Below are 20,362 nucleotides of genomic sequence, written 5' to 3'. Positions count from 1 at the left end.
TCATTAAGAGAAGAGCTCATGTATTCTTGAAAATGCAAGTATCAAACAATGCAAAACTGTGAAGAATGTGAATAGGTGGGCAGAGAACGGCTCTATGCAGACAAGAGAGACCAAACAAAAGCTCCCTCTGCGCTGTGCTGGTCCACACTTCTCACTTCAGCAGAGCCATGGCAGAGCACGGCCCAGGCTCAACTACTGCACTTTTTAATTCCTTTACAAGAAAGTGCTCAATACACAATAACAGCTGCTGTGCCCAGGGGCAACACAATGTCTCCAAATTATGTGTTCTCATAAACACAAAACAGAGACAGGCTCAGCTATTGTGCCATGTCCAGGCGGCTGTTACGCAACCTGGCCCTGGCCAGCACGCTGGAACTGCAGCAGCACCTATGAGCCCGTTTTGTTTTTTATTTGTTTGTTTTTAAATCACCACAATCTACAACACTGGATGTAATCAGCACAGTTGCATAACTAGTGAACTTGTCTGGAGGACAAACTGGACAGGTATGCCAAAGCTGAACACTGTGGAGTTACATCATGGCAGGTGGACCGAGGTTAGCGTCAATCAAACCCATGGCCTGCTGATTTCATCACCTGCTGCACGACCATTAGGCTATATCTCTGTTTACTGTTGCTTCTAAATTCCCCATTCTGAGCCCTTCTGAAAGTCTCTAGTCTCCAGCATATGAATGAATGCATCTGAGAGTGAATGAACAAAGAGAAACAGAAAGGCAGGCATAAAGAAAGAATAAAAGACAGCATTCAGGGGTTAGTTTTGGGCAATGTAACCTCATCAGGAACAAAACTACCACTTAGTCAAGGGGAGCGGGAGCTGGAAACACACAATGCATCTCCATGTACTGGTGCTCATTGAGATTTAAGCCTGAGAGAAGAGAGGGGGAATGGCATGTGAGAAATCGACTGAAGGAGCAAGTGCTGTTCACAAGGCTTTTGAGGTTGGCTGAGTTGGTGTCAGCTGAGCCTCGTAGATAAAGGAGCTGTGTTCTGTCGAGTGTGGGACAACCTGCAGGTCTTTGAGTTCACTTCTGCTCATCCATAAACTGTGACAACACCCAGATCACTGGGGCATAAAAATCAACAAATGAGTAGAAACACAGACCTATTATTTTTTTTAAGCTCATAGCTTTATAGCTTATGTTATCCAGAGCCAGTGTCACTGACAGTGTTGATTTTTTAAAATGACTTGTTTAGATAACACTGCATTAAATAAACCCATTCCACATAAAAAGACAAATATAAAAGCGAGTTCAGTATGTGAGGAGCAGCGGTGCCGGATGCTTGGTGTCGGCAGTGGGCAGCCAGCAGTGTACAGCAGGTCCTGGCATACCGCTGCCAAGGCTATTGAGCCTTTCAGCTGCCCACTGTCCACTGAATGAGTGAATGCTGAGCTCTGTTTTTCAGGCCTGATGCTCTAGAAAACAGGCAGCAGGCTTTGTACTGCAGTCAGCACTACAGCTCTGACTGTAAACATCAGTTTCAGCCACTAAAACAACCTTTCGTCAACGACAAACAGCCGGCTTGACCACAAATGGCACATGCCAACCCTCCACAAAAAATAAAAAACAACACAAGCACCTCTCACTGCTTAAGACAACTCAACACAAAACACTAGACCTATCTGAAAACATAACATTTAGTTTAGATCAGAAAGTATAGCACAAACCATTAGGAGGAGGAAACAACTGACTCAGAGCCTTGCTTTGGTTCCTTGACAAACGCATACTAACAAAACCAACAAACAATGTAAAAGTTAGCCGCCCCTTGTGCACTGAAAATAGCCTGGTTGTTAAGTTAGGATGAAAACAGGAAGCCTGAAGGTCATGATACCGAGACATTCTTCGCTGGAAAAAGGAAGGGCATGCTTGGCTCCACTGTGCATTCATCAAAATATATAGAGAGCCAAATCTCATCATGTCAGATTAAATTCTCGTTGATTCATAATGTAACTATAATGTAATATTGCTCAAAAATATATTCATAATGTAACTATAATGTAATATTGCTCAAATTTCAAAATTGACTATCATTGTTTGATTGCACTGAAATTTTTATTTTGAATCTTAAATTATTCATCATAATATCAGCTTATATGTGGTTCTTCAGTATAACGTAGGACTTGTGCTAGCATGACTAATGTCATTAAACCAGACACGGTTTACAAGCCGGCCTTCCGCTATACCTATTTACTTAATGTAGGTTAATACATGATGTGTAACAAATAGGCCAAAGTCATGTAGATTAAGGCAACGATGATATGGCGCCAAAATTTACAACAGACAAATCAACTACAGCAATTCTCTTGAAATATCGTTTTTCATGAAAATTTATTATTTTGCATGAATTTAGATGCAACCACCACACAGTCAGAAAGAAGATATAATGGCCAGCAGAAACAACAGTTTAAAACACACACACACACACACACACACCAAAGAGCGAAAATAAAAGAGGCACAATGAAATTTTATTGTCTCAAGAAGTTCCTGGAAGGTGTAGCAGGTGACGCTTGTTGATTTACCAGCAAGAGGCACGTTTCACCGGCACTTGCTGCTTGCCACGTATTTATTTTGGACTCTGTTCACACGTAAGAAGCCTCAGAGCAAGTCCATCCAGGATGCTAGTTCCCTGACAGGATCTAACAGTGCATCTCATTTGGGAATTTGTAGAAAATCTCCCGTCAGTCACAAGTCATATCCTACATACGTGACTCATAATACATAGAGCTGAGGGCAAATACTGTAGGATTGAGAGTCAGTCAATATTTAGGTCATCTGGAATGTATCCAGACCATCATTTGAGCTATACTTATCTACAACAGAATTTTGACCGACTTGGAAGTGTGTCAGACTTGAACATCTTTGCTTCGTTTTCTCCTCTCCCCCACTATTAATAACAGCAATACAGATAACTGGGCTACTGGGAATCTGACAGACCTTGGACCTGCTCAAACCTACATATTGAATCCAAGCCAGGTTTCTGCATGTAGCTGGTGTTTAACAGCAAAACAAACAGATACATCAGACCCTGTTTACTGAGGGGAAAAAATCATCAACACCATGGCCTGGGGTCTCCCTCTGAGATAACAACAGGTAATGTATATATGTGAACTCACGTAGACATACTAACAAAACTCCACCATAGCAAATATTGACAGTCCTCTGCCTCACCCTTCCCTTCAGCACCTTATTACACTTTAAGAAAAAACACTGTTGTAAGGAAATCAGCTGACCTACTAGTGTGCGCATGTAAGAGGAGTACATGGACATCCTCCAGTCTCTATGGCGACAGGATACATTTTGGACACACCTCAACTGGCCCAGCTGTGAGTAATAGTTCCTGGTATTTGGCTGGCGCTGTTATGTACTTTCCAGAGGCGCATGAGAGAAAATACCAAAACAATGCATGGTTATTTAATCCCTTCCTGCATACCAAAAACAATTTCCCTTTAGACAAAGTGCAATGCAGAGGAGGACATAGGTATGAAGAAATAAGTCCTATTTTGCTCAGGAAGGGAGATGCAGGATGTTAATGGAGGGAAAATGATCCAGGGAACCATAATCCACTCTAAGACTATAAAGAGCTGCATGGTGCACGTATATGTGTATGTAATACTTCAGGGCAAGAAGAGAAGAGTAGAGTAGAGAAGAGTACTGGCAGGCAGCCCAGCCAGAATCTGGCTTGGTGAAGCAGTTGTATGAAAAACAAGCCTGGGCCGACCATCACAGGATCATTTATGAAATAAAGAAATTTTAAGACCGACTTTCTAAGTTTCAACTCCCATGAAAGGTCAGTGAAGGTCAGCCTGCACTTGACTCACCTTTAGTGCAGGCTAGGCCTACATTTTATTTTGAAAATCTAAAGTGAATTCTAATCAAAGTGAAAGTAAACAGATGTTCAAGTACAAATTCCTAAACAAATATCAGTTGGCCTCCACTAACTATGTATTTAGTTACTTTACATCACTGATGAATTATAAATGAATAAATACAGGCCATAATATACATTCCCAATTTCACCCTTCAGAGACGCACACCTTGGGGAGCGTTTCTGAAAAGCTCAGCTTTCATGGGTGAAAAATGCCACCTTAGCATGGATGGAGCGTCAAAAAAACAGATGCATTTTCACAGTAACCCAGCTCAGTGTAGACATGGCCTGAGACAGAGCTGTGTCAAATGTAGCAGCAGTACATACATGCACAGGGCACAGGAACTAACAGATGTGGCATTTAGTGCAAGGAGAGACACAGACTAAATTTAAATATCTATATATATTTAGCGTTCTGTCACTGTACTCTCAGCTGGCATGGTATAATATGACTGTAACTGCATGATGGGAGTCCAGCAGCACATTGCCACACAGTGCCATGAAACAGTTTGGATGAAAAACTGAGTCAAAGCTGATGTAATTTAGCCACAACGCTGATGGAATGCTTCAATCAGTTTACAGCTTTTCACTTATGAATTGGATTCATAAGTGTTGGGGAGAGCTGCCAGTTGCACAGATGCATTATGCATGAATTGACTTGATGGTAAATGTACTGGCTCACAGGTGTGTAACAATTCACTCAATTCACAATTCGATTTGTGTCACGATACATAGTTCATGATTTGATATTCTTGTGACACCTTAAACAATTTGAATTAAGAAAAATGACAAAAAGATCATTTTTTTATTTTGAGGCACAATCATTGCAAAACAATGTGATTTCTTCTTGTCTTCATCATTTAAAACAAATGCATCTTTAGAGCCCCACTGTAGAGAACTGAAAATGTGAACAGAGGTCTAAAATTGTTCATTATAACAGATAAGTGTTTCTATCAGCTGAGTCCAGATCTTGCTGAAAAAAAAAAAAAAGAACTATTTACGACAATGCTGTCACACATTTTACTTTTATCAAAAATTGCAGCTGCTGCAATTTGGTTACTGCTCTTGGCCATATTGTGATTTCAATAATATTTTGATTAACTGTTCAACACTAATAATAATAATGATCATAATTTTGGTGAAACTGGTGCTTTAGTGTTTAGCCTAGTCTTCAACTGTGAAGCGTGCTGTGTGCAAACATTTCCTGATAAATGCAATTTCAACTACATTCCACTGCTGATAAATAATGTCAACACTAAGCAAAATTTAAAAAAAAAAAGAAAAAAAAAAGGGGTAATTATCTTAGGAATAACTGTGCAGCCATGTTTTACTGTTAACTCAGATTATGGCTCCTGTTCAGCCAGTCAATCCTAAAAATGAGATGAGGGTCCTAATCTGTTATAGGTAAGAGAAGAACCCGTGGCCTGCTGACGTTCTGGGAGCAAAGAGCACTTTTTAGATGGTCAGTAGCAGCGTCTTGTCTCCGAGCCTCTGAGCAGCGGGTTGTATAACTGAGGCAGCAGAGGACCAGAGGTCAGCCCCTGCTATTTTTATCAACTAGCTTTTCTGGTGGCTGGGAATATGGGAACATTTTGGTCGAGGGCACTTTTAAGATTAAAATACTTGATGAGGACAGCTTAGTGATAAGGCCGTGTCAAAAACACAACACCAGACAAAACAAGTGTCAGAACACAGTGGTCACTGTACCTGTTTCTATTAAGGTAAAAGAAATGTTTAATTTAATAGATTCAGTAACAGGCTTAGTCATTTTAATATCTGAATGGAGAGCCAATAATACCATTTGTTCCATCCTCTTCCATTCGCACATTTCCCTACAAACAAATGTGTGAGGAGTAACTTATTCAAACATTTTGCCTAATTGTGTTTTACACAAGTAGTCACACTGATACAGTAAATTCATTTACTGTATCCACTGAAACCCAATGACCAACCAACAAGATGCTTCATTAGTGGGAGTGCTGCACGTCTGTGGGGAATTCTGTAAAACTGGTTCAGGATGTTACCTCTTAAAAGAGCAAATACAAATTGTATAACAATTAAACGCCACCTTTGACGTCAGATGCCGACAAAGATTGGCTTTGAGTGAGTGCTGCTGGCAGTGGTAGGACGTCATCCAGCCTGTGTGTGTGGTGGCAAAAAATCATTAGTGCTTCGGCCAAAGGCAGTCCTGAGCTTTGACCTGTTAGGGACGTCATTACAGGGTTGAGATCACACACTGGCTTGGTCACATACTTGTGGCGTTGTTGGGAGAGCCACAGGACATTGTGTGTGATAAGTGTGCTAATAACTGATTGGACTGAGTGAGTCATGTTCAATGTTGCTTCTCTAGCTGGCAGAGAGGATGCTGGCATGCTGTCTGGTGGTAAGGGTCATAAGAACATTTGAGAAATGATTATAAATTAGTGGCTGGCAGTGTTAGCGAAGAACTGGCTCATAAGATATAATGAATATCAGCAGGGATGCAAGTGCTGCCACTAATAAGAAAATAATGCCACATTTATTCATGACTCAGGTTATCTCACATGACACACATCTGAAAATGTCGGGCATCTGCTTACACAACATGATTAGAGGAGGGCTACATTTTTCCTGAAAGGGTCAGGGCTGGATTTGAGTTGAACACTATAGTTTATGAGTTAGTTAGAGAAAAAGGCGTACAGGTGGGGGTAATGATTCCTCCTGATTTTAATTTTCAGTGAGAAAAAAAAAATTGCTAACTAGGTCACTGGCGAAGATTGGGAGAGACCAAGAGGAAAGATACAGGGCAGGCAGCTTCAGACTGTTGGGTTTCTTCTGACTGAGGCAAATGCAGAGATGCAACAAAAAAAATCATGGTGTCCAAAACCAAATCATGGTTAAGAGGGTACTTACAACATCTATTCTCATTCAGTCTAGTTCAAACTTTCAGCTATGTTAAACCACTCTACCGATGTTCCCCTCTTATCGCCTTTCACTCATGACGACAATCAGCAGATGTTTCAAACAGATCACGCTTGGACATCAAACTGTTGGGGATCAGGACAAGAAAAAGGTAGACTATTGTTACTTTTAACAATTAAGTCTATTGTACTTTCAGAGAAAAAAAATCTACTCAATATCTTCCTAAATCATATGACAAAGTACAAAAGTCTCATTCCACCAGTTTTATTTACTTTCCCAGCAGCTCTCTCATACTCGACTGCTTTAGAGTCACAAGAATAGTCTGAGCATCTGCCACTGGCTGCTGGTAATGATAGGAATTAAGGTTTCGTCTATTGCAGCACTTAGGCTGACAGTGTCAACTAAATCCCTGAAATTTTATGTAAATTGTAAAACCAGGCTTGCTTACCAGTCTATTTGAATGACAGCTCCAAGACCATGGAAGTTCCGATTTATTTGGAGACTTTAATCGCTGTTACAGTCTCAAAGGGCTTTAGAGGCCCACAGTTTATAGAAAACAAAATGACACTCCCTGATTTAAGCCTAACAGTGGGGAAGACAAAAAAAAAAAAACAACAAAACCCCGGGTACTTCTCAAACTTGAACCTATTCAGAAAATATCATCCATGTTTTGTTTTAGGAAAGCAAGGGCCCTAAAGATAGTGTCAGGACCTCCATTTGCTCCATTCTTGGCTTTTCAACAAGTGCAAGATCAGTTTCATTATGCCTCAAGTCCTGTCTTCAATGAGACAATGTGCACTGACTGAACATGTCAACAGGGAATGGTTCATCTGAGCTTAAGTAGGTGAAAACGCTCTGTTGGGGAAAGAGCTTGTAAATCTATCAAGGGCCTCCATGCCCTGGTTCTCTATAGGTGGGCTAACCAGTTTTACAGCTTAAGACAGCAACACGACAGGGATACTCTGGATACAGCTATATAGGTTAGTAGGACAGTGGTAATAAAAATACATTTGTATGGAGATTGACATACAGTATGTTTGGTGTACCATGTATTTTCCGGTAACCATGAAACTGAAATGACAGAGTAACACAAAAAACAAACTGTGTGAAATTAAACATACAGAGCGTTGATTATGGATTAAAGCCAGGCTTTGTAACGACTGGCTTCAAGGGCTTTGAGTAGGATTTGGTTTGCTAATATCACGTGTAAAGGGAGTGAATTCAAGAAGAGCAAATCATGTGAATAGTGAAAGGTAGGCACAGGGAAAACTGATGCAAATCCAGAGGGCAACAAAGCGACTGATTCATCATGCAAATAGTGACACTGACACCACTTGTAGGTACAATTGCCTGTTTCCACAGAAAAAAAACTTATAGTCCCATCACAAGTTACTGCATTGTTTTCTCTACTGCACCAAAGCTACTAGCCGGTGTGGGATAGGTACAGCCCACTTGTGGATTCCATCATTTCTCCTCACATCTGCACTGATAGCATACAGGCCTAGGTCAGGGTAGGTGTAGGCCCGATCTGGAGCTGGGGAGAGAACAAGCTCTTGATTGAGCAGATGCAACAATAGAGCCTTTGGTCTCAATGCATGCCTTGCCACCCACTTCTCTTCATCCAGTGATCTCACCATTACAGCGTGCACTGTTAACAACAGAATTGCCTGGGACTGCCAACTTGGTTGAAGGTGAGGGACAGTCCTCTGAATACATCTTTAAAATATGCATTGGACTCACCATATGCTGAATTGCAGGGTTTGGTTATGCATGCACCACTGGATGTATGTGCACATCGGGGAGCTGAAAGCAGCAGGAAGCCCATCTGTCGGCAATCAGAGGCTCATCACAGTAGAAAGAGGAAATGCTGTGCCCAGTGTTTGTGCAATGATGAAGTCCCTCATTTCAGAACCTGCTGGCCTAAGCCTGAATCCTGACACAGCCTTCTCCACCTTCCCCATAATTCTAGGTTGTCCAAACTGTCTAAATTCTAAAGATATCACAATAATCAATGCCGTAGACTACAATCTTATCAAACAGGAAATGCTGTCCCTAATCAAAATTAGTTTGTTTATTCAGAACTCTCTTATGTCAACCAAATAGCCAACACAATCAGACAGGTCTATGTGATGCAGTATGGGAGTGGCATATGAAGAATAGATTGCAACGTTTTCAAATATTTCGACAGTTTACATCAGAATAGTTTCTTTCTGCTTTACAAAGGATAGGTCAAAAGTTACTGAAAAGTAAGTTACCCAGCTTGTAGTGCAATACTTCATTTGCAAACTTTAAATAAAGTATATTTCAATAAGAAATTAAACATAATAGCTGAGGATAATTACATGCAAATAACAGAATCACTAATAAGGACAAGGGCTGGGTGATATGCATAAAGACAGAATTGTTTTCCAACTACCTTGATATCAATATGGTAACAATATTGTAGGAGTGAATACTGGTGCTTTAACAAAATGTTTACACAATGAGACTTGTGATAAACAGTCATTAGTAATGTTAATATGATGACCAAGCAGGTAGAGGTAAATAACAGAACAGTAACAACAGTGTAAGCTCAGAAAATTGCACCACTTACTGTGATGCAGCTTTTAAGCCAAGTTAGTTGCATCATATTCTACTTCTTGTTCTAATGTTCTGAAATGACTTTTTTTTTTTTTTTGGAGACAGCCAGACATTTTCTTGCAGCATTGCTCGTACACGTGTACATGTGAAAGCAGCTTAAGAAAAATACTTGCAGCCGAGAGTAACAAAGATTTCACCTCTAGTTAACACATTGATTATAGGCTACTGCAATATACCACAATGTTCATGATCTCCCTGTGACAGCTTATCTTGAGTTTTGACATTTTTTTCTTGTGGGTAGCAAATAGCTTTGAATGGGTGGTGCAATGGCAGGGCTATCCATTGCTCATGAAAACCCCGCATGAGCAATGAGTTACAGGAAGCTGCACAGCATAACTGATATCCTCCTTTACAGTAAGGGAAAGAGAGATGCTGGCAAAGCACATTTATGGCTTCTCTTGCCACAGCTATTATATCATTCAATTATTTCTCTGAACTGAGCTGAACCTCTATTGACTGGTTTTCGTAAATACTGCAGTGGCTTCATTGAGCACCTCATCTCCTCTGGGAAAGGTTGCGTCAGGAGCAGTGAACCCAAGGACAGCCAGGAGGGGAAGGGGGAGCAGGGCAACGGTGATTTGTGATCACTGCGTCATCAAGGATTAATGGGATGCTGAGTGTGTGTGTGTGTATGTTGAGGTGTGTCTGACAGTGCACACAAGGATGAGGGGAAGAGAACGAATTATTATACTATATATATAAGCATACTGCTGTGTGGGATGATTAAAATCATGGGTAGTTTTTTTTTCCCCCACATTCAAAAACACAGGTTAGACTTGCCTCCCCCAACACTAAAAAACATCAAAATACATACCAACATACAGCACTGCAGCATGGATACACAGGCACAGACTGTCACACATATACTAAACACATTCCTATTAATGTTACTCTAGGCTCCTACATAGCTATAAGTCACTGCCATATGCATGAGAAAGCAAAACACACTAAGGGTCACTGTGTAAGAGTGTGCGTGCAATTCATTTGCCCACTGGTGTGCGTGTGTGACTACAAGGCCAGCAGTGCGAAGCGTTGTGGGGGAGGGGAGGGAGCCGTTGGGGCAGCATCTCGACCTTGGAGCAGGAAGGAGAGGGAGAAGAGTCTACTTGTGATCAGTGAATGAAATCAGCTGCAGTATTTTTACTCTGGCTTCCGGGGTCACATGGTGGTGGTACAATCTTTTATCAGTGCTCTTTCAAACGTTGTGTGGGAAGATAAGCCTCGCCAGGGCAAGCCATAACTCTTAAAATGGTTTTCTGGCAAACACTATTGGCCAGAATAAGTGAATTAGACACTGCAGGCGAAGCTCTGACAGATTCATTCATAAAAGTGGGGGGAAATTTCCTGAATCAAAACAGACCGGTGCGGTGCCGGGAGAATGTAATGAGAAAATAAAACATAAAGCAGCTAAATCAGCAAACACGTCACGGATACACATGCTACTTTTCTTACACTGCACAAAAACTGCACTGATAACCAAACTGAATGGAATGTAATTCTAGATGTTTGTGCTATCTTTTTTCAATGGATGACCATGAAAGAGCAAGACTGAAATAACTAAATGACAGAAAAATAAAATAAAAAAAAAATAAAAAAAACTTGAAGCCAGTTCTATGGCCCAGGTGGACATGTGGGTAGACCTTCTGATGATAACGGGATAGTAAGGGCCTTAGGAAGTGAGACCATTAAAAGATATGAGTGATGGACAAGCCAGGGGCTTACAGGGGGATTAAAACAATGGGGTAAAGCCTGGGATGCTTCAGAGCCAGAGAATTGGGCTGCAACAGCCTTAACGAAACGTGGCTGTAACTGGGTCAGGACATGGTGGGACAGATCATCACCCTGGCAGGGCTGCTCTGTACTGAGTCGGGCCAGACAAAGAAGGGGGACAGCAGGATAAGCCCAGTTTAGAAACACCGGCTCTCAGTAAGCAGGCGCGACACAATGTTTTGGCTGTTGTGACTCAAAAACCTGATAGAGGTGACCCAGATATGGGCAGTGATTGGAGGTACAGAGAGCCCGAACTAGTTCACTGTGCAAAAGAAGACAGGATTAACAGACTATTCACAATCTGCTTTCCAAAGCTCCACAGCAAAACATTTTTATCATCACTATACTGAAAATCTTCCAACTGCTTTAAAAAAAAAAAAAAAAAAAAAACTCCATCCAAACCCACTCAGCAAATTCAGTACTTGTTGCATCCTGGTTATGATTTTTTTTTTTTTTTTCAAGAAAAAGCATTAAATGATTTTCAGCATCTTTATTTTTAGAATATTTAGGCTGGAATTAGTAAACTCAACCATGACACTAAATGATCTATCAGATATGTTCAGTATCCAGAAATGTTCAACAAGCACAACACCACACTAAATCAACCGAAAGCTTTGCAGTTGCAGCCGAATCTAGTAACTGTGTTTGGTACCATCCTGGTGTATCGGTGTAGATGCATTCAGTAAAGCTATAAGTAAAAGCGAATAGCCTGTTAATGTAGATTTAAAAACAAATCTACATTAATGTGATAAAAAACAAAACTGTCCCGCCTTTCCCTTTGGGTCCTAGTCACCACTCCTACTTATATGATACCAACATTGTCAATATCACTACGTTAGGCCACTGAGTGAGTAACGAAACACTAACATGTACAATTCTTGCTGAGTCAAGTGAACTGAACATGCCAGTGAGCTAAAAATGGTGGCAGTGTTTAACTTTTATCAAGTGGGTAATTTGGTACTCGGTATCAACAAGTATTAAAAGGTGAGTACTCGTTCTCAGTCTGAAAAAAATCAGTGCTGGTGCATCTATATTTACAAGTGACTGCTACCCACTAGAACTTACTTTGCATGTAATACTTTTACTATAGTGTCATTTTTTTTTTTTTTTTGTAAAGCTCAGCCAAAGTTCAATGTGTTTGTTACGGTCAGCTAGAATCCTGTATGCAAACTCTCACTCTTCAAGTCCCAATTGGAGGCGGTTCTGGCTGCGTGGAAACAGGTGGCCAAAAATACAGGCAGTCAAAAACATAGGTACAAGGACAACAAGGCCTAAAATAGGGACAGTGCAAGACAGCCATACAATTACTATGTGTGGTATGATATGCTTTCCATGAGCTGACACCGGGCTGGTGAGCCTGCTGAGATGGAAGTAAAAACAGTCCAACGTAGAGGCTCCCTGCCAACTATCATAGCCATCCATGTGCTGAGGGCCTATTTGATTAGTCTGACCAAACGCCTTGTTCACACATTCAAACCTGCTACACTACTGGCACCAGTTCACAGGCTAAACAAAAGGAAGTATCAGGAATGGGAACACTGGAGGAGAGGCGGCGGGAGGGCAGAGGAAAGCAACCGTGGAAAGGGAAAAAACAGTGAGAGGAACAGCGAGAGGTGAATAGAGAAGATGAGAAGTGACGTGAGGAGAGCAGACGAGTCCAGCTGGAGTAGACCTGACTCCAGCTCCGTCCAGCAGCATAGCCATACCACAGTGTTCTCAGGTTGGTATAGCAAGTTTCCCAGCACTGGCTAAATCAGGTTTGTTCACACCACAATCACAGGCTATTTGTTGTAATATGCTGTAGGCCAAATGTCTCTTTTGATGAAGGCGTGAGTTCAGTTTCTCATTTGACACACAATATTAACCAGCACACCTTCTTGGCATGATGCAGTGGAAAAGCCTGAATCTGAGTTTCTGAGAAGGTGTGTACAGTGCACTGTTTTCTCTTGAATTAGGCAGACTTATACTGAGAAAACAAAACACTGAACATTTGTAGAATTGGATGTTAAGCCGCATGGTGGTGTGTCCAGAGGTATCAGGAGAGGGGGGCTGAGCCTAGTAAGTGGCTAACATAATCTGCGCCACTCTGTCTGAAAATTGGTCCTTTAATTCTCACAACTACTGACTCTTTTAGTGTTCTTCTGCTGCACAAATGCATTTGTCTGTATTTCAGTTTTAAACTTTAAGCTTTAATAAGCATTAAAAGACCTCAACTGACCAGGGTCATCAAGTATCCAACAGCCATGTCACAACATCCCAGTTCCATTTTGAGAATGAAAATGAACAGTTTGATGCCACAGATACCAATGTCAATTTAAGCGTTTGATTGATTTTAAAAAGGAGAATGTCCCTAAAGATCCTGCATATTAATCTGGTGGCGTGGATGTCTTTGATAAAGATGATTTAACTATGAAGACAACATGGTGCCAACATGTGAAGGAGGCATCACATTGGCATAGCACATCCTGTTCCTTTCTTTATGTTATGGCATTTCCACAGAGACAGGGAGGACCAATGTGCTTTGTCCTTGTGGATTAGCTACACAGCCATAGGTTTCCATGGAGCAGGTTGGGTAAAGCTAGGCCTCCACTCACTTAATACCCTCGCTGCAGAGCATGTGTATTAATGTGGGAGCAAAAAGACTTTGGGAATAGTTGTGTTGTGTTTTAATCTCAAACAAAATGACAGGCAGCGTAGATGTTGCAGCTATTTACTAATCCATGGTCAGGCAGTTTCCCATTCCTCTCATGGCTACTGAAGTAATTCTACATTATTGGATATGCTCCAGGAACCGTTTTCCCTTTGGACCTGAAACAACAGTGAGAGGGGTATTGTGTTGTGCTTTTGACATTCCTCTGTTACTCTCAGAGGACATACCACAGGCTCTGTGAGTGGACTGCTGCGATAATAGCAGCAACAGCATCAACTACACTTCCTGTTATTGAGATGTACCAGTGGACTCAAGGGACGCAGGCGGCTGAGGGTGATGTAAAAAAACACTGCTGCTGTATTCCCTCACTTCAGCAATACTTGCCTCTAAAAAATATATATAGGCCAACTTTTTGCAGATATAATAAGGTTATTAAGGTCAACAGGCCTATACGTGCAAGTGTGTTGTGTTGCAATGTTACTCTGATAAGCATGTTCAACTGTTTTTGGTAAGTAACCACCAATGGCTATGACTCTTGTGGAAGGATAGTGGTGTTGTTGAGATAATGTGAACTGAGTTCACATTATCTCCAGAGGAAGTTCACAGTTTCCTATTACTTGGGTGCAGTGGTGTACATTTCGTTCCAGTGCCTTTCTAGTCACTGTGGCTCCTTAAGTGGCATGCAATCCTAACCAGACATTTCCACAATAAAATGTCAAGGAGCACTGCAGTGGAATTTGTAATGTGTTGCATCAATTTTATTTGTATAGGCCTAAATCTTAATTACTCTTACAGTCTCAAAGAACTTCACAACAGCCACACCATGAAAACAATAAATGAAAACAACACCTACAATCTTAGGATTGTAGGTGTGCCAATGCCATCCCAATTGTCTGTTACCAAGTTAAGTTTTACATTTGCTTTCGAATTTCATATAGCCAGATTAAATGAAAGACCGGTGATTTTATTGTTTTAGTTCTAGTTTCAATTAACTTTATTATCATTAACCATGCTGTTAGATGGCTAAAGTTTATTCAGACATGATAGCATTAACATTACAGTTTTAAAACAGGGTGGGCCTTCAACTGTAAAGAGGTTGCCAACTCTGCCAAAGAACTATGTACACTGGGAATATTGGCCAAGTTAAAAGGCGGAGTACAGTGTGATGCCCTCCAGCTGTTTTTCTTCAGAGATCCAAGCCTGCATTATGCAACAGTACATTTTTTCTATACCAGTGACAGCAGTGTTAGCTAGAGGTTGAAATACTCTGATACCACCTGTCAGCAAGCTGAGTGGCTCCTTGAGGTCTAGGAGAGACTGTATTTCATCTACACTAGAGGAATGCATTTAAAAGGCTATAACACAGGAATGCAGTGCCTTGGTTTTCCCTTCAGAAGAGTAAATGGGTATTTCAAAGAACTGACAGTATCCAAACAGCAGAGTGAAGTGGAGAGTGAACACAAAATTCCTCAAAGCAAAATGTCAAACATAATCCCCCAACAGACTAAAGGGAGAAGCCATTACTGGCAAATATTTCAGAAGCCTTTGAAAGAGGAACCACAGTGAGGGAGAGAAAGACAAAATTGCACTAAGCTATGGCCCAATATAGCCTATTTTATTTGCAGCTACACTGGGTAATACATAGGTTTACCCACACAATATGTACCACCATGTAGAAGCAAAAGTGAAAGTAGCCTTGATGTAAACAGGTCAATAGCAAAAAGCAAGTTGATAAGACAAAGATTAGATCTATGATGACAAGTTCCAAAAAATGCATAATGCTGTTACACCACTATACCACATTGGTGGCAGAACCACAATAGGGGAAATAAGAAGGGAAAGATTTCACTGAGGTTTCAATGAACAGAGCCAGCAAGTGTTGTGACGCACCATTAAGTCTGCTCTGCAGTGTCTGCAAAAATACTCTCTGCAGAGATTCACAAGAATAGGAAGAAGTCGAAATGCACCAAACTGTGCTTCAGATGCACTGAAATGTTCATTTGAGTCACACAGTAAACATACTTGGTCACAACACATTCTCACGACATAGCTTAGGCTTTAATCATATGACCCAAACCTCCTCTAGTCATCTTTCATGCAAGCCAGCTTTGTCTGCATTGCCCTTTTAAAATCTATCTCACTCCTAGTTGCTACAGTGCTTTATCACATGCAGGGCTACTACATTCGTTTTCCGTGACAAAACCCGGGAGTAGCCGTCCCATCCACAAAAGCCCATAAGGTGGGTCATGTCCAGCTTGCGATCTCTGTGTGATCTCTGTGAGTTGGCTGTACTATTATTACCATTGCTTCCCATCGGCTGCATGTGAAGCCCCAGGTGTAAAGAACCAGCCCTCTATTTATAGCCATGTGTTTGCCCAGTGCTCAATCCAGCCTGCGCTAAGGAGATTTAGACTTCCTGCACCCTCTTTCATGCCAGTGAGAAAAGCAGATTTCTTTGTTAAGGGAAAAAACAGCACCTACCTGGAACTCTGTGTACAATAACTACTAACCAGCATGAGGATTACCATTGCCCAATAACAACGGCACAAACCTAGTGTATCTACAACACAATGAGACAATGAAATGAAAAATATACCTATATCTACACAGTGCACACTGCACTGATACGGTCTAAGTCGTGTACACAACAAAAATTTGATATCAACTGTTTTTTGAAACACTGCTTCATATAAAAAAAATTGTTACCAACTTATGGTTGAGGGCTGAAAAGGTTTTTCTCAAGTATGCATTAGAAAACAGGAGGAAGGAAGATTGCTAACTAACTCCATGGAAGCCAGGGGAGTTGGCATAGCAACCAATGAAGCATTAGTAAATATTATGGAAATTATCAGCACAGCTCTACGCCTTTGACCAGTGAGACTTCTTGGGTGAAACTACCTGTTGTACAATCAGAGAAGCTCAAGCTAAACAAACTCTCCTCGGGGCAAACAGTCACACCATAAGCCTAACAAAAACCAGATGAGGTCAAAACGTTTCTGAGCAAACCACCATGCCAGAATCTGTCCAGTGTGTGTACAGTGTCACCACTTCATCTTATCTCAAGAGATACAGCTACTGATTTCAGTGGTGCATTGTGGCTTGTTATTCTCTATGCTAATGCAGCTTTAAGCAACACAAAGTTCATATTAGCTCGAGATATGGTGATGAGGTGTGAGGTACATTAACATCCATTTCCCCCAAGGCTCCCGACTCCTCTGCTGTCATGAAGCTACAGTAGGGAGAGACACTAGAGAGCGGCTGAATCAGTTAGTGTTTTTCCACTTGCTGGCTAGTGAAGCATTTAGCCAGTGAACCCTCCCTGACACTCACTCCTCCACTGTCCTCCAGCACTGGAGCAAAGACTGACTGCTACCTGCGTGGGTGGGGGTGGGGTGGGGAGGGGGTTAGAAACCAAGGGCGATAACACTGAGACATTACAATCATGGTGAGAAGGCCATTTAAAGAAATCAAAGGAAGGAGAAAGGCATTCAAATCTGCAGTCTGCAACCAATATAGCCACTCAACTTGAGAGTGAGTGCACAAATGCAGCGAGGCAGTCACACACTAAAAGCCAGGCCAGGTTCTGAATTTTTTACACTGCAAATGGACTACCATCACCGACTCCACGGTGGAACCTCTGTTAGACATAACAGCCTTGTTGTACACTCAGATGCCAAGTGCAAGGACATGAGGCACTGTGATTCCACAGCTCACTGAACAAATGTACAGGTCTTCAGCCCTGAGACGAGAGTCTGCTGAGTAGAGTAGAACTTCATCCAGTATCCAATAAAAAAAAGTGTAGGTTGGGGGGGCTGCATAAGCAGTTCATCTAAAACTTAAAAACATGCTCTACTATCTAGTCACTTACTTGTCTGTGTATTTACCAGTAGCTAGTCTTCTTATTGCAAACAACTTTAATTTTAAAAAATGTCACTTCCAAATTCATTCATACGACCAAATTTTGGAACATTTGTCACCCCTGCCCATCAGTATGGTGGTGTTGCTATAGGTCCTGTCGGTTGCTAAAACATGAACAATGACATTAACCAATACTGGGCTAGATTAAGCAGTTACACTGCAATGTTGTCACCAGAGGTGCAAACAGAGGAACCTGCTCATACAGACTGCAAGAGTATGAGCAGCCTTCAGCAGCAGCACTTTCCCCTTCTGACTCAATCACATGGCATGTGTGCCATTCTCAATGACCACCTTCTGAAGGTGACCTCTGGAGCGCCCATTCATCACTATTGCATAACTCCCCATTGATGGCATGCAATATTCATGTATAGTGAAGGTTGACTGCAGATGGCTATGCAGACACTTACCGCCATCACCAGCTCAAAGGGATGCTTATACACCCGTACAGGTGACTGGTACTTCTGCACCATGGTGGGGATTACAATAGCGCCAACAACCTGAACAGAAAAAGAGAAGAGTGAGAAAAACAAGACAACTACATGAGACTGGAGTTTTTATAACTATAATCACAGGCTAAGAGAGAGGACAACTGTAATCTAGAGATGCGGCAGTTTGGCTCTTGGCATCATCACAAAAACTGCGTGCCCAGTGCCAAAACAAAAGCATTATCACTGCATCTGGCCCTGCACAGGGATATTGGATTGACAAGCAATTAAGTAAAGGTGTGTTTGGATTGTCTGGTTGGATGATGTTGAGTGCTAGCATTTGTGTGAGCGTGTGTTTGTGTGTGTTGGCTAGGAGCCTGAAGCACTACAGAGCACTGTGTGGTGATGGACTGCAGGAGAGAACTCCCCTGAGCCGTGGCCGAGGATCTCTGTCTCACTGATCAATGGATGCAGCATTTCCCGCTCATACGTCAAACACTCCTAGAAACTGTGCCACTGCAATGGCATTTCACTGCCAAAATCTGTGGATACAACTGACAGCTACTGGTGTAAATACAAACACTAAAGTGCTGCAATGTCTTCAAGGGACCGTGAATTGGCCAGGTTCATGCATTGGAATGTCAACAGCATTTTCTAAATGCTGGAAATTTCTAGTTGAGGCAATAACACAGGGTTAGAGCCTGAGTTAACATTCATATATAACAACACGCATCTTCCAGGCACTTCCATTTTTTAATCCAGTTTCCTAAAAACATAACTTTGCAGTGAGGAATTCACCAGTCTTCTGTGATCTTAAAAAAAAAAAAAAAAAAAAAAAACTTCTGCGGAAAACGCAGACTAAGCCGGACTAGGCATGCCTCTACTATTTCAGGGAATTCCAGGGGAAACATATGAGCCAGGGTTTAAAAAATTGGCTTGGACATAATGTTCTGTGTTGTACTTTTTCCTCAGCATGCTGCTACACGTCTTGTTGCAACTCCTGCTGTTCCAAGTGTTGAGCTGCTGTGCTGTGAGGGGACATGGCTGCAGGGAGGGGTGTGAGCTAACGTCCCAGCGCTACTTACTGAGGGATCAGGGCAGGCAGACTAATAATAACCCGGCTAAGACAGACAGAAGACAAACAAGTCGCAACACAGTGCTCCTAACTAGAACAACACACATCTAACTACAGCACTGCATAATTACCGTCATGTTTCAGGGTCTGTCAGATCACAACTGCACAGACGTCCAAATAAGAGAGCGTTACACGAGAAACAGGAAACACACACAAACACAAACAAACACTCTCGTCTCAAGCGCATAGCTATGTCTTTCTTAATAAATCACGACTGGGCGTCTGCCAGTCGATAGATACAAATTCAACATGCGGCGAGGTATCTCTAGCTTTATCGTGTTAAGGTTATAGTTGCCACGCTGACTTAGCTTACCTACGATGCTAAGAGTAACTAGCCGGCAAGCTAGCGTAGCGCTAACTTTACAAATAACGTGGGCTGAAATAAGTCATATTACGGCTGCTTACCGGTGAGTAAAACGGTTATAGAAATAGTGACTGGTTCACTCTGATCTGTCTTCCTCGTTTCTTGTGAATGGGCTATCCGAGTGAACTCATGCCATTCCCTGCATCGGGCTCTCCACTTCGCCGGGCGGTGAACACAGCCAGCTCTTGTTGCTGCTAGCTTTGTTGTGCTAGCTGGCCATCCAGCCGGAGTACACGCGAAGCAACGGACGAGTCTTCTTCACAGCACGGCGGCTGCGTACATTGTAGTATAGCTGCGTATATATCCAAAATGTGTCTACTGTCTATTGACGCCTAGGTAATTGTCCACACAGGACAGGCGAGTACTCCTCTCACAGAGCTCCTCTCGGTTCATGCCTCGCTGATGCCTTCGCTCCTCCCCCGTTTTTGTGAGCTCCGGATTTTTTTCCCCCCTGAGCGCAGTGCTGCGACTCTTCAGAAAAATTCCACTGCCTGACCGGTGCCCACTCACTGTCTCTGTTCAAGTGTAGGACAAACACCAGGAAGATATTACATTGATGATCTTGCAATGCAAACGAAGAGCGATAAAAAAAAAAAAAAAACAGTGGTCGTGCAAATCATTCGATAAATCGCCTTTTCTCCCCTCAAAAGCTGCTAATCATGCTCCGATCATGTG

The 20,362-nt window shown here is 41.9% G+C and overlaps 1 protein-coding gene across 2 annotated transcripts in view; it reads right to left on the bottom strand.

Moving 5' to 3' along the window:
- The window catches only part of si:dkey-237i9.1 (SEC14-like protein 1), a 37,892-nt gene extending 17,778 nt beyond the window's left edge, over nt 1-20,114 (bottom strand). The window contains exons 1-3 of one of the 2 annotated variants that reach the window (XM_030082022.1): nt 19,729-20,114; nt 19,395-19,424; nt 18,171-18,260 (exon numbers count right to left, since the gene is read on the bottom strand). In XM_030082022.1, the coding sequence (XP_029937882.1) occupies nt 18,171-18,260; nt 19,395-19,400 (96 nt within the window). In that variant the 5' untranslated portion in view covers nt 19,401-19,424; nt 19,729-20,114. The remainder of the gene's footprint in view (nt 1-18,170; nt 18,261-19,394; nt 19,425-19,728) is intronic. The other variant, XM_030082106.1, reaches the window with a different exon arrangement.
- Between the last annotated feature and the right edge of the window lie 248 nt (nt 20,115-20,362).

This window comes from Myripristis murdjan, chromosome 1 (assembly GCF_902150065.1).
Source record: "Myripristis murdjan chromosome 1, fMyrMur1.1, whole genome shotgun sequence".
In the NCBI taxonomy this organism is placed as follows: Eukaryota; Metazoa; Chordata; class Actinopteri; order Holocentriformes; family Holocentridae; genus Myripristis; species Myripristis murdjan.
This window is presented reverse-complemented; position numbering and strand designations above follow the sequence as displayed.